This window comes from Embiotoca jacksoni, unplaced genomic scaffold, assembly GCF_022577435.1.
Source record: "Embiotoca jacksoni isolate LCO1_2020_lvr unplaced genomic scaffold, fEmbJac1.0.p SCAF_4, whole genome shotgun sequence".
Lineage (NCBI taxonomy): Eukaryota > Metazoa > Chordata > Actinopteri > Embiotocidae > Embiotoca > Embiotoca jacksoni.
The window spans coordinates 24,180,869-24,196,112 of NW_027185392.1; the positions used below are offsets into that span (position 1 = coordinate 24,180,869).

At 40.5% G+C, this 15,244-nt stretch overlaps 1 protein-coding gene across 2 annotated transcripts in view; it reads right to left on the reverse strand.

Moving 5' to 3' along the window:
* kcnh1b (potassium voltage-gated channel, subfamily H (eag-related), member 1b) overlaps window positions 1-15,244 on the reverse strand; it is a gene marked incomplete at its 5' end in the record, with an annotated part of 61,353 nt that overhangs the window by 20,980 nt on the left and 25,129 nt on the right. For both annotated transcript variants that reach the window (XM_069168462.1, XM_069168463.1), the window contains 2 exon segments: window positions 279-531; window positions 2,367-2,566. In XM_069168462.1, the coding sequence (XP_069024563.1) occupies window positions 279-531; window positions 2,367-2,566 (453 nt within the window).

Genomic DNA, 15,244 nt, shown 5'->3' on the forward strand with positions numbered 1-15,244 from the left:
AAAACTTTTTTTTTGTTTCATTTAATGTAGTATTTAAATGGTTTCCTTATTGTTTTTGTGATATCTGATATGATATCTGGTGTTGATTGTCATTAAGTGAAAGACGTTTACAGTTGTGGTTGAAGATCATTGGTTTCCTAAATAAGCTAATGGTCTATATTTATTCACTTTAGAAATTCTGGCAAAACATAGTAACATATTTGTTTTTAAATATCTCACCAAAGAAAATATATTTTTAAACTTTTAAAGAGCTTTAAATTCTACACTGAGCCCCTCACCTAAAATGGCGACCACCTCGTCATCCTGGATGACCTCCAGTGATCCCGACACGACGAAGCAGAGGCTGTCCACGCTCTCTCCGGCGTGGTAGATGAGGTCACCCGGCGCGCTGTGGACCGTCTGGAACTCCATGGCGAGCGCTCGCAGGCAGCCGTCGCTGGCCAGCCGAAACGCCGGGTGCTCCTTGAACACCTTCCTGTTCAGATGCACGCAGATGTCCGCTCGCATGTCCTTGGGACAAATCTGCAGCACCTGTGGACACATTAGGTCAAACTAAGGAACCATCACAACTCATTACCGATATGTCAGCAGCAGTTAAATGGTGGAGGACAGGATGGATAAGTTGGCATATTTGGCATATTTGTTTTGAGAAGTTTTTTCCTTCGTTGGAGCCCTTCGTTTAAATGAAGGCAAAAACTAATAATATAAACAATTTATTAGGTTTACGAAGCTATTTCAGTGTAATATTATAGTTCTGCAATAAATCCTCCTTCAGAAAAGATATATATAAGTGTCAATTCAACGGCTGCAGTTTGTGGTGCTGTTTAACTGTTTTACTGACTGGTGTTTCTATTATTTTGTCCATCTCATTCACAGTCCCTCCAGGAGTTTTTTTGTGATTGTTGCGATTAAAAATGCTTTTGCGGTGGACTTTCTGAAAAATTGTTGATGTAATTTGTGGAGTTTTAAGTGAGTTTTTTGCAGAAAAATTGCAGGAATTAGACAAATTTAAAAAAAGACTTAAGCCCTACCTGATAAAGTAATAAATGTGTAATCACTTCCTGTGATATTAATCATGCTGCACATCAGAGATATTTTAGTTTAATATTTTTTTATGTATTTATTGAACTTAGAGAACCGTGGAGATAAAAGCTCCTAGAAGGTCCTAGAAGGTCCTAAAAGGTCCTAAAAGCTGCGTATGTTTCCAGAACAGACCGTCTGTGACTGGAATATAGAAACAAGGACTACATCAGCTGTCAAAATAAGAGCTTTAGATGCTGTTTAATTCATGTTCATTCAACACATAGACCTGCTGGATGAAACAAACAAAGAGACGTCTCTGACAACTGGACGTGTGGAGAAAACTCATTTAACATCCAGTAATATGGAATCACTTCCTTTGATCACAAACATTTAATCATCATTTTAATGTGAAGAACACATTTCCCACAAACCCCGTCACTTCCTGTTTCTCCTCTTGTTCCTGTTTCTCCGGTGAACAGAGTTTTATTTGGAGATGAAAACAGGAGCAGAGACTTTCTGGTTGAAATGAGGAGTTATTGTTGGTAATAAAGAGAGTTTAGTTTGAAAAGACTTATTTTATGTCGTTAATACTTTCAGCTCAGATTCTGCTGACGACATTTTTTGCGGAAGAATCGCGGTAATTTAAAGAAAATTACAAGCTCCGTTACACAGTTACAACAAAAAGCGAACATGACCTTCATCATGGAGGATTGAATGCAGGACTGTTGTCTCTCCTGGTTTGAGCCCGGTGTAGCCAGCAGACTGACAACTACGTGTACAGTAAGATTTGAGACAATGGGTGACCAACTTTGTGTGAACGCTTTTAGGCCAGTTACCGCCACCTTCAGGCGGGAGTAACATATTAGAACCAGGCGCCAGGAAAAAAGGAAGAATGATAGTCACACATACTAATCGATTTTTTTATATATTATAACGACGATTCGGGTACTCCAAATGTAATGTCCCACCCCTAACTGTAAGGACATTATAATGTTAAATGCCCTGAAATAACGCTTGCTGTGATTTGGCGCTATCAAAATAAAATTGAATTGAATTAATCAAAAAACTCGTATCCACCTCTGAACACAAAGGCTTTCGACTAAAACCAGTTAATTTGATCATCTTACTAAAATATTATCTTTTTTCCGCTGGCTGCCTTTATTCATTAATTGATGACTTGACACTTCATGGGAAAACATCCAGCAACATTAAAGAGCTTCTACATTTTTCTGAGCCCTGGTGCACACTGACATCCTCCATCTCTTGCCTCTTGGTTGTCTGTTTGCAAAATGCCCTGCAACAATCATCTGAACCAAAGCTGGGCAGCTCGACCGGGGTGTTACCTTATCGGTGTCGATGCCTCTGGACATGGACCAGGTGGACACTATGTAGTCCATCACCCGCTCGCTGAGGCCTTTGGGGACCTGGTAGAGTTCGAGGAAGTCTCGCACACTGTTGAGCATCTCGTGGTAGCGGTTGGTGTTGGCATACATCTGCTGGAAGATGGTGGTGACGTTACCGAAGATGGTGGCGTACAGCAGCGCTGCAGACAGAAGGAAGGAACATTCAGTTCCTGCACGTCTGTACCAAACACACTCTCTTTGTTTTGGCTGCTATATCTTACTATAGTTCTATAGAAGGAATATTGAACTATGTGCTGTCCTTGATAACTATGATCTCACTCAGCATGTGACAGGATCCCCCCCCCCACAACAGAGGACACAACCTGGACCTCATCATCACCAAAGGTCTAGACATCTCCAAGGTTGCCTCTCTGATCATTCCTGTGTTTTATTTGAGAGTTCAATCTCTTGAGACACAAATGTCCAAACCGAGGTGGTGACGAAGCGTTACATCTCTGAAAACACCATCTCCTCCACACCAGCCCTCTCTGGCATCTCAGTCAATGAGCTAGTAGATAGCTTCAACTCTAAAGTTAAACATGTTGATGGCGTTGACTGAAGTGAAGGTTGTCTCTGGTGAGCAAAGATCTCGTTGGAGAAATGCCACGCTGGTCAGAATAGAGAAAAGAGAGTTGCAAAGCTGAACGCAGGTGGAAAACAAATCTCCAGGTTCACTGTGACATCTATAAAGAAAGACTTCGCAGTTATAATCTGGAACTGAGAAATACGAGGGAGTCCTTTTTCTCTGATATCATAACCAGAAACAATAACAATGCAGCACCTTATTTGCTCCCGTCGACTGGCTAACAAACCTCCAGTCAGTAGCTGCTGAGCTTCACTCCACCTGGGCATGCAATCAATTTGCCTCCTTTTTTAATGACAAAATGCAGAAAATTAGACAAGCAGTAAGTGCCTCCACACCAACCACAGGATACGTGTTGTCCCCATCTCTAAATAATGTCCATTCAAATATCATGACACAATTTCATTCAATCAACCGTGGAAGCCTTGAAGACATTATCCAACATCTGAAGTCCTCCTCCGGCTGCTTGGATATTCTACCAACACACCTTTTCAAAAATATTTCTAACTGCATGACCGATGATCTTTTACAAACTGTAAACTCATCCCTTCTCAGGTGTCTTTCCTAAGGCCCTAAAAACTGAAGTTATTAAACCACTTCTAAAGAAGGATAATTTAGACTCTGCAACAATGAAAAATTACAGGCCAATATCAAACCTCCCATTTTTAAGTAAAATAATTTAAAAAGCTGTTTTTCAACAGCTGAACAACTTCTTGGCTGTAAATAAGTGTTTTGATGTCTTCCAGTCAGGCTTTCAACAGCACCACAGGACTGAAGCTGCTCTTATTGAGGTTTTCAACGACATCCACTGAAACACAGACGGTGGCAGAACTTCAGTCTGAGTATTACTGGATCTCAGTGCTGCATTCGACACGGTCGACCATGAAATACTACTAGACAGACTAATAATCTGGGTGGGACTCTCTGGCACTAAACCGGTTTGAATCCTACTTGAAGGACCGAGAAGACTTTGTGTCTGCAGCTAATTACACATCAGAGCGGACTAAAAGGACATGTGGTGTTCCCCAAGGTTCCATTCTGGGGCCTCTTCTGTTCAACATCTACATGCTTCCACTGGCTCAGATTATGGAAAGAAACAAAATGCGTTATCATAATTATGCAGATGACACACAAATCTACATAACTATATCACCAGGGGACTATAATCCCATACAAGGGTTGTAAATGCATTGAACTAATCAACACCTGGAGGTGCCAGAAGTTTCTTCAATTAAACAAAGATAAAACAGAAGTAATTGTTTTTGGGGCCAAAGATGAACGATTGAAAGTCAGTGCTCAGCTTCAATCTCTGATCTTAAAAACCACAAACCGAGCCAGAAATCTGTAGTTATGGATTCAGACCTCAATCTGAACAGCCATACCAAGACAGTTACAAAATCAGCCTACTATCATCAGGACTGAAGACTTTTCTGTTTGCTGCCTTTCTTTGAATCAGATTTAAGGATGTTGATTAATTTCTTGCATTTCTGCATGTTACTCCTGTATTTTATTTCTTAAACTGCACTTTAACCTGTTTTTAGCTTGTTTAATGTTTTAATGACTGTTCTTAATGTTTCGATCAATGTTCTTAATTGTTTTTAAATTTGCTTTTCCTTTGCCTGATGTTTTGATGCTTTTAATGGTTTTATGTGAAGCACTTTGAATTAGCTTGTTGTTGAAATGTGCTCTACAAATAAACTTGCCTTGCCTTGTTTTGCCTTACTTTTTCTGAAGTCCTCATAGAAAAGCACTTTTTGGATGATAGTGTCACGTGTACTTTATTAATCACAAAGGTGAAATAGCTGCCAATTAAACAAAACTAATAACTGTAGAAACAATTCAATTAAAAAAAGAGATTATAGAATAATCTGATAAAATATGAAATGGAATCAAATTAAAAGCTAAACAGACTCACAGATTGTGACTAAAAAGAGACCAACAATGACCAATAAATAGAACAGACAAAAAAATATTTTTCAGATACTTTTTCAAAAATTTTGACTTTAGTCAAAATGATGTCACTAACATTTCTGACTTCATAGGAAGCCCGTGAGGAAATTTATATTTCAGAAAAGATTACGTGTTCTCGTTCGCAGTTCTTCCATCCTACTTGCCGTAGACCTCGGTTTAATTTTAACCAATGAGCATGCACCGACACAGGCCGACACTCTGACACCTCTTCAACTACCTACCGTGTCCACGAAGCGTTTTTTCCTGAGCACAGCATAATTTCAGAATTGTTAGTGAACGCCAGCAGCTTGACGAGGAGCACCAGTCCTACCACCTTTTGATGCCCTCATCCCGACTATTTTGAGATGTGTTGCTGCCATCAAATTCAAAATAAACACATGTTTTTCATAAAACATATTGTCTTTGGTCTATTTTTAATTAAATAGGGTTTGTGTGATTTGCAAATCATTGCATTCTGTTGTTATTTACATTTGACACAGCATATCAACTTTTTTGGAAACAGGGTTTTATATGCGGATGTAGAGTCACACACACACACACACACACACACACACACAAGCAGATGGGTTCAGTGTCATTCCCAAGGACACTTCGGCATGCAGAACGGAGGAACTGGGGATTGAACTGCTAATCTTACAATTAGTGGGAAACCCGCTCTACTGTTTGAGCCACACAGCATGTATTGAAGTCACATGTATTTATTTTCTCACACTCAGCCAACCAATTAGTCTGAAGTTAGTGCAACCCCATTTCCACAAAGGTTGGGACACTGTGTAAAATGTAAATAGAAAATGGATGCAATGATTTGCAAATCATGTAAACCCATATTTGATTGATGTTGAAACTGAGAAATGTTATTGCTTTAAGAAAAATATGTGCTTATTTAGAATTTGATGTCAGCAACACATTCAAAAAAATGTTGGTACAGTGTCAACGAAAGATTGGAAAAGTTGTGGAATGCTGAAAAAACACCTGGTGGAACATCTGACAACTAATTAGATTGAATGGCAGCAGGTCAGTAACATGATTGAGTATAAAAACAGCATCACAGAGAGGAAGAGTCTCTCAGCAGTGAAGATGGGGAGAGGTTCACCACTCTGTGAAAGACTGTGTGGGGAAATAGTGAAACAATTTAGGAATAATGGTCTTCAATATATATATTGCAAAGTATTTGGGGATTTTATGATCTATGGTTCACATTATCATAAAACAAGATTCAGACAATCCCCAGAAATCTCTGTACACAAGGGACAAGGCTGAAAACCAATATTGGATGACTGTGATCTTCAGGCCGGGAAGCGAAAATCACTGCATGGGCTCAGGAACACTTGTGAAAACCATCGTCTGTGAACACAGTTCATCGCTGAGTCCACAAATGCAGGTTAAAACTCTCCAAAGAAGAAACCAGATAGAAACATGATCCAGAAACACCGCCGCCTTCTCTGGACCGAGATCATTGAAGATGGACTGAGGTGAAGTGGACAACTGTCCTGAGGTCTGATGGATCACAATCTGAGATTCTGTTTGGAAATCATGGACGCTGCATCCTCCAGGTTAAAGAGGAGAGGGACCATCCAGCTTGTTATCAGCTCAGTTCTAAAGCCAGCATCTGTGATGGTACAGGATGCATTAGTGCACATGGCATTGAAAACATCTGGAGCATCATGACGTGAAAAATACAACAAAGGAGACCCTGAACTGTTGAGCAGCTGACATCCAGCAAGAATGGGACCACATTTCACTTTCTAAGCTTCAGAAAGTGGTCTCCTCAGTTCCCAGACGTTTACAGCGTTGTAAAAAGAAGTGATGCAGCTCAGTGGTGAACATGATCCTGTCACAACGCTTTCTGACACATGTTGCTGCCATCAAATTCAAAATGAGCAGATATTTTCCAAAAACCAACAAAATTTCGGTTTAAACATTTGATATGTTGTCTTTGTTCTATTTTTAAGGTCATATGGGTTTCCATGATTTTCAAATCCCCGTGACCCTGTTAAGGATAAAGCAGGTATAGATAATGGATGGAAGGATGATTTTTAAATCATCACTGTTTTTATTTATATTTGAAACAGCGTCCCAACTTCTTTGAAAACGGGTTTGTACTTTAAAGCGTTGTGTCTTTCTAACACGTTTGATAAATATATGTCCTGATGTGTCCACATCAACAGTTTAACCAATAATGTCTCCTCAAGGCCACAATTAAGGCCATTAACAGTCTGCTGCCGTCTGTCCCTGACTCAGCTCCCCGTCCTCACAGCCTGTCAGCAGTATGTACCTGGCTTCACCGGATCGATGCCTCCATCCACCATCAGCTGTTAGCATCCACCTTGACCACAGTGACAGCAGCTCAGACTGAGGCACTGACTGTAAGTGTCAGAATCATGACACACGACTCACTGTGACCTTCATCGAGGTCATCGTTCAGCCTTTGCTTGGTGGTGGAGCCGAGCTTGTGCTGAAACAGCAACAGGGCGTCCAGAAGCAGAGCCAGGTCCGGAGGCTCCCCGCTGAGATGCTGCACACAGCAGTCGACCGGTTTGTGTTATTTTCAGAGTTCAGCACCACACTGATTTATTGTCGTACGGTTGTAGCACAGAAAACGAGGCATTCATGTTAGTGCTCTTCTAGTCATTAATTAGTTTATTTTGCAGACGCAGTGTTGCAATAGAAAAGGTTTCTGGAGTCGTGTCGAACCTACAGGGTTATCAGCTACGTCTGAGGCTCTCCTTTGAGCTGTATCACAAATTTTAACTCACTGTTTATGTTCCCAGCCACAACTTTACTGTTCTGGTTCAGTTTCAGCACTTTTGAGAAAAATCAAAATTTTTCCTGAGCACAGTTTAAATCCCCTAAAAAAAACAGCATACTGTTAGCATACAAAACAATTCGGCTCGGCCAATCACGTAAGACCGGCTTGTGTCACAGGACCACAGTTACTGAGTTATTGCACGATTGGAGTCCCCTCGACTTATAAAGGTTTTTTGTTATTATTATTCCTCTAGCGTCTTATTGCTTCACTCTACAGAACGATGTAGCTTCAGAGTTGCTTTGACTGTTTTCAGATGAAAGTTAAATGTTTCCCACCAAAATCTGAATTTAAAGCTTTAAATTTTAGAAATGAAATATATTGACATATTCTTTTTTTATCAATGAGGTTGCTCAGCGTTGATGTTGAATAATTTCTAGCCAGGTAGTTGAATTATTTTGGGGGTTTTTTATGGAAAAACTTTTCAGTTTAACTTGTCTGAAAATAGATCAGCGATATCCTTTTTGTACGGTTAATGAAAGTTTAGAAGATGTTCACGGGGAGGTGAAATCTCTGAGACCTTTACTTCAACAGAGAAAAATAAACAACGATCTAACTTTATAATTTGGTGCAGAAGATGACCACGTGAGGATAAATCCTTCAGCATCATCACAGGTGCTGAGCAGGAGTTTGTTCCCGTCTCTCTGAGAGCAGCGATGGAGGATATCTTCTGTAAAGTAACTGGACCAGCTATTTCTGTTCTTCCTCTCAGGTCCCATCCTGATGTCACAGTCAGCACTAGCACACTTACACTCTCTATGCTAATGACCCAAACTCTCATCCTGGATCCTGGCTGTCATGGCAACCGCTTTTCATCAGCCTCCAGTAGCTTTCAGACACTTTGCGGGCCAGGAAGCTGACAGAAAGGGGTGTGTAAGTAGATGCTTCATCTAACACTCGGTTTCCTTCAGTGTTGCTCATGAATCTAAATAGGAAACCAAAATATTTTACCCAGACTGCACTGCAGCTTTTACAGTGCTTCTAGCCCCAGAATGACACTGTAACCTCTCCATCTCAATTCAGGAGCATTTCACTGCTCCCTGTGAACCATATATTTCATTTTATAATAATTTCAGATGTATGATTGCCTATAATACAAAATGGAAACTGGTAAGGTAAAAGATACATTTTTAAGTTATTAAAGGGATTTAAAGTCTGAAAAAGAAGATTCAGTCTCCTGAATGAATGAGTTCACTCCTGAGTGAATGTGATCCACACGAACACACTGTAGATCCTGACGTGACACAAGATGACAGCAGCTTCCGATCAAGTCGACAGATTGTCAACATTAAAGCTACTCGTGCTCAGTGAGGAAAAGCTTTAACCTGCAGATTTCTTCTCTGCTCTGAAAAACCTCCAAAAACTGTTTGTCAGAAATTATTTACCGTAATTTCCGGACTATAAGCCGCTACTTTTTTCCCACGCTTTGAACCTCGCGGCTTAAACAATGACGCGGCTAATTTATGGATTTTTCCCGCTTTCACAAGCTTCATGCCGCCAAAAAACTGAGCAAAAAAACACATTCTGTGACGGTGCTCAGTTTTTTGGCGGCATGAAGCTTTCGACCAATGAAATTGCCGAACGGGTTCAGGTGAAACAATGTAACCTTTTAGTTTACTGTTTAGATTAAATCGAGCGCGCTCAAACTTCCCATCGTTCTGATTACGGTCGTCATTTTGTCACCCTCATCATGGCAAAGACACCAAGAAATGCACATGATGCAGCTTACAAGTTGAAGGCGATTAGATCTGGCTGTCGGAAAAGGAAATAGAGCCGACTCAACACAGAGAGAGCAGACGGCCGAGGTGTTTCAACTGTGCAGATCCGACTGAAAGCCAAAACAATCGCCACCGCAGTGAAGTTTGAGGATTTTAGAGGTGGACCGTCGTGGTGTCTCAGATTTATGAGACGTAAAGGCCTGTCCATCAGGGTACGGACGAGTCTGTGTCAGCAGCTCCCTCCCGACTACGAGGAAAACGTTTCAAACTTCCGCAAATTCACTGATGCAAAGATAGCGGAGCATTACATTGGCCCGCATGACATCATAAATATGGATGAGGTTCTTCTGACCTTTGACCTGCCTCTCACTCGGACTGTCAACAGGAAAGGCGAATCATCCGTCACGCTGAAATTTTTATTTTTGTTACAAGCCGTGTTTCGTTAAAGTCTGTGTAAAGTTCATTTGTTTCAATGTACCGGTAGGCACCTGTGGCTTATAGACATGTGCGGCTTATTTATGTTCAAAATAATTATTTTTTTAAAATTCAGTGGGTGCGGCTTATATTCAGGTGCGCTCAATAGTCCGGAAATTACGGTAACACAATTGTTGGAAATACAATGGAAGTCTGACCAACAGTTTGTAATACGGCCTGCCAACATGACCAAAAATATTCATCTCGATTTTCTTTCATGGTAATTAACAATTCATAATTTTAAACGATTTTTTTTTTTCCTTCACTTTACAACAACTCAAGACAAAAGATTTGGTTACCAGGGTAACTACAGTTCTCTGAAAGGGACACACCGCTCATCCCAACAGCACGCCACCCATTCCTCTTCATACCCACCAGTGGCCCCACACCAGGTATCCTATCCAGGTTATCCGGGTAACCAAATGTTCTCTCTCTAATCTCGCTTGGCATCTCACTACGAGCTTTAGCCCACGCAAGAATTGCCCCTGAACAGAAATGTCCCTGAACATGTCAGTTTTGTTTGTACATAACACTTTATTACTTTCTTAATCACTGTTTTAATCACATACTGAACTCTCCCCACACACACTGCCCCTATTTATGTCCATACATGACTGGGAAAGCCAATGTTCGTTTATGTATACTATTATTTTTGTCTTTTGATTTGTTTTTATTTTGTTTTTCCATTTTTCCCCTTTCCTTTAATTATCACTGCTTGGTCTTTTTTGTCTGTTTACTTGTTTGTGTTGTATTCTGTTATTGGTTGAATTGTCCACATCATGTCAAGTCCCGTCTAATTTATAGTCTCACATGTCATTATAAAAATATCCCTGAATATGACCCATGAGGTATCCATTCTTTGGGTGGAATAGCTCATACACCATAATAATAGTCTCCAACGTCCAGTAACACTGGAAGGACACAGGTTTTCCTTTGTGACAACAAGCCGAGGTAACAGAAAAGCTGGTTACTTTTCCTAAACCCCAAAGTCCCGTCTAAATAGAGGGTTCTGCCTCTATTTCCTGCTGACACGGTGAAAAACCAGTTGCTCCAATGAATGGCAGCTATAAGAAGACTCACTAACCTCAAGTACAAAAGTTGGTAAGGGTGCAACAAATACTTTCTCCTATTTTGTGGAAAACTGAAAACAGGATGCAGGTACAGATAAAGCATGAAATTCGCTTCAGCTCAACGGATAATGGAGGCGAAAGGTTTTCGGGTTGTTCGTACGTACATATACGTGCAAATAGATGTAATATAATAATATAGTAATTGAGGTAAGTTCTTAGAAAGCTTTCACTTGTTCCCAATGATGAAGTGGTTAGATTTAGAGGTCTGGGGTTAAGATCACTATGACCTCACGTCGCTCCCATCCGTTCATCCAATATACATGCACACCTCATCTAAGGACTACCTTGAGGAAATTTCTTAAAATTTGGCAGAAATGTTCACTTGGACGTGAGAATGGACTGGTTAGATTTTGGGGGTCAAAAGCCAAGGTCGAGCTGACCTCATGTCCATCCCGTATTGGGATATCTATTAAGTGAGTTAATCTGAAACATATATTCATCTGGATTCAAGTCACTGTGACCTCACAAAACAAGCAAGTCTGTGACTCAAATTATGACAAGATGAAACAGATTCACTGTTCCATCAAAATGTTTTGGAAAAACACTTTTCTGGCTATTACTCAAAGCCATAACTCAGATTGTGACCATATTTGACATTTGGTTGGATACTGAATTGGTGACACTAATCTTGGGTGTCCACCTATAAACTGTGGTGATATATTCTATGTTGTATATTCTATGTTGTCTGGTCGAGGATGTGTCAAGACTGGATATAAAAGAGTTCGTAGCTTCAGGTCTGAAAAATGGTTCTGATCCAGAAGTGTCTTCAGCTGCAATACCACTGAGTGCCACTAGAGGTCGGCTCCAAAAAGCCTCCGGCTCCATAGACTCCCATTCAACTTCTCTCATCAAATCCAAAGTGAATAAAATGTGTCCATCAGTTATCTCGGTGTTGTTAGCTAAAGTCACTCCTTCTTATTAGTTTTCTGGAGGTCCATCTGAAAATAATCCCTCATTCATTAGAAAAGAAGATTCAAGAAGACCTGTTTTTGGGGGCGTGTCTGTTTGATTGACAGGCCTGTGGTGCAGTCAGGTTACAGCTATCGGTGGGCGGGACGTAGTATCGTCAGGTTTCCGATCAGATCGGTCAGATCCACCGCTAGCTCCTCCCCCAGCTCGTCCAAATATGGTCATTTCCTGCTCCAAACCGCTCCGAACTAACAAAGATGGTGATGGGCAGAATTTGAACTGGAGGATTCATAACGTTCACAAACCAACGATGACATCACTGATGGTTGATGACATCACTGATGGTTGCCGTTTGGTCTGAAGTACCATGTTTTAGAATTTGTAGCTACTTTGCACCAACATCCATAGTTGAAGCATCGTCTCCTGTCAATCAGCTTTATTGGCCAATCATGGGAACACATTTCAGGTTTCTTTCACATTCTTCACTACTGCTGCTTTTTTTTTTTGTCCCCGGGACAGATACAAACAGATATAGACGTAAACGAAGGCATAGACCCGTTAAGTGATAATTATAGTTTTTAATCAATTGTCATTTCACTGTTTCCCACAGTGATTTATTTGTGGCCACCCAAACAACATTGACCCCTACGTATTGATTTAAATTGTTTTACTATTAAAATGTGTAAAATCTTTTTTGATTGATTCACTTTGCTCCTCGCTATCCTCCCCACCTCCCCCACCCCCTCACAAACACATGACAAGGGACCCCTGTGTGATGAGCTGCTCCTCTCTGAGCACACTATATTTAAACATAATCATATGGAGTTTTAGTTGTTAGCTTTTATTCCACAGAGACGTTGCAGATTTAGGTCACTAGCAAGCAGAGAAGTCGTTTCTGGCCACGGAGGAAGGCCGATTATCATTCAATATAACGTGTAGTGAGTTAACACATCGTACATATCTAATAAGATTGGCACAGTGTCCGCCCAGCTTTCAAGGCTGATGGCAAACAGCCGTTACACTGCTAATACATTACGCTGCAGCGCACACTCTGGAATTTTCATTCCAGGAGAGCAGGTATGTTAAAAAGACGTTGGAATACAACCTCGCTCCCCAAAAATGTTGGGACGCTGTGTAAAATGTAAATAAAATCAGAATGCGATGATTTGAAAATCATGTAAACCCATATTCAACTGAAAATAGACCAAAGACGATATAAGAAATGTTGAAACTGAAAAAAATTATTGTTTAATGAGTATGTTTTCTATAAAACAATAATATTCCTCAGGGTTGTTTTTTTTCGGAAACGGGGTTGTATTTTTTCAGATCAGTCAGATCCACCGCTGGCTCCTCCCCCAGCTCGTCCAAATATGGTCACTTCCTGCTCCAAACCACTCCGAACTAGCAAAGATGGTGACGGACAGAATCTGAACTGGAGGATTCATAACGTTCACAAACCAACGATGACATCACTGATGGTTGATGACATCACTGATGGTTGCCGTTTGGTCTGAAGTACCATGTTTTAGAATTTGTAGCTACTTTGCACCAACATCCATAGTTGAAGCATCGTCTCCTGTCAATCAGCTTTATTGGCCAATCATGGGAACACATTTCAGGTTTCTTTCACATTCTTCACTACTGCTGCTTTTTTTTTTTGTCCCCGGGACAGATACAAACAGATATAGACGTAAACGAAGGCATAGACCCGTTAAGTGATAATTATAATTTTTAATCAATTGTCATTTCACTGTTTCCCATATAGTGATTTAACCAAACAACATTGACTCCTATGTATTGATTTAAATTATTTTACTATTAAAATGTGTAAAATCTTTTTTGATTGATTCACTTTGCCCCTCGCCACCCCCACTCCACACCCTCCTCTCTAAAACCAACTGGCAAAGACAAGTGTGTTCAATTTGTTGATAAAGAGTGAGTCAAATTTCGGTTTTGTAGGTACAGAACAATTGTGGGGTTTACACATTCAGGGTGCTTTCACATTGGGCTGGTTTGGTCCAAACCAAAATAACATGAATGAAAGGTGCCTCAGACCCAATCAGGCGGTCTCCTTTCAGATCAAACTGAACCTTTGGATCATTTCCAGAGCGAAGACACATTTTAGGGAGTTGAGGGAAGCTCTGACACTCATTAGACAACAGATCCGACCGGCACATCCAGGAACTTCGGCTTTCAGCACGGCCCCGCCCCCTTTTGGGGGAAAACAAACGACTCTCACCGTAGACTTCAATGTAAAATACTGTTACCAAATCACTCTGTTGTAAACCACTGGATCAAAATTACTTTAAAAATGACACGGCGGCACTATTTCTAGGGATTATATTTCCACTCTGCCTGCCAGAGAACACGCTGGAGAGATAAAAAGTTGAATTTGATCCCTCCATGGTCCCTTCCGTCTTCCCTTCTATAGGGTGGAGCCATAGAGACCTTCTATCAGAAACTTTGTTAGGACATAACAAGGAAACAAATCAGAGACATGAGTTTTTTTCACACCATTGTTGGTGCAACTAACTACACAGCAACTCTTCGGCATGACATTATTTAAACTGGTTAGTTTACAGCAGCAGTTCGGAGAGGAGTCTCAACTTCCTCTGATTCTCCGTTGCTGTCAAGGCAAAGCAATGTCAATGTTTTCCCCCAGAAAGAGGCGTGGCCAGGAGAGCACGCCCTGGAGGAGGAAATGCCGATGTGATCTATAGAAGAAAAACTGGAGGAGTAAAAAGGAGCCATGGTATTACACGGGAAGACGTCCGGCACAGAGGTCAAAAGTCAGCTTGAAAAAACTGTTCTGAAAGAACAGTAAGTGCTGGGTAATGTCATTAGAGTAGTAAACCTTTAAATTTAGACTTCACTCTAAGTAAATCAGAGTAGGAGTCAAATCTATCTTATTGATCCTATTTATGTTAGTGTAGTGGTCTGTAATGGTGAATAAAAATCTAAAACTAAAAAAGAAAGAGAAAACACGTAATTTTACAAAGTGAAAAGAAATAAAGCAAACACCAAATGCAGGTGTTATAATTGTAAAATAAAGAATCAGAACAAAAATATGTGAATATACACAGCGGATGGTAAATGGAGTGATTCTCATATATTTGTCCTCTACTCTTGCTGGTAAAGATTTATTTTAACACTAAAATCAACCGTTTCTACAAGCTTCAGACACGTATTATTGTCCCTGGTGTTAAAATATGATCGCTGAGATGAGT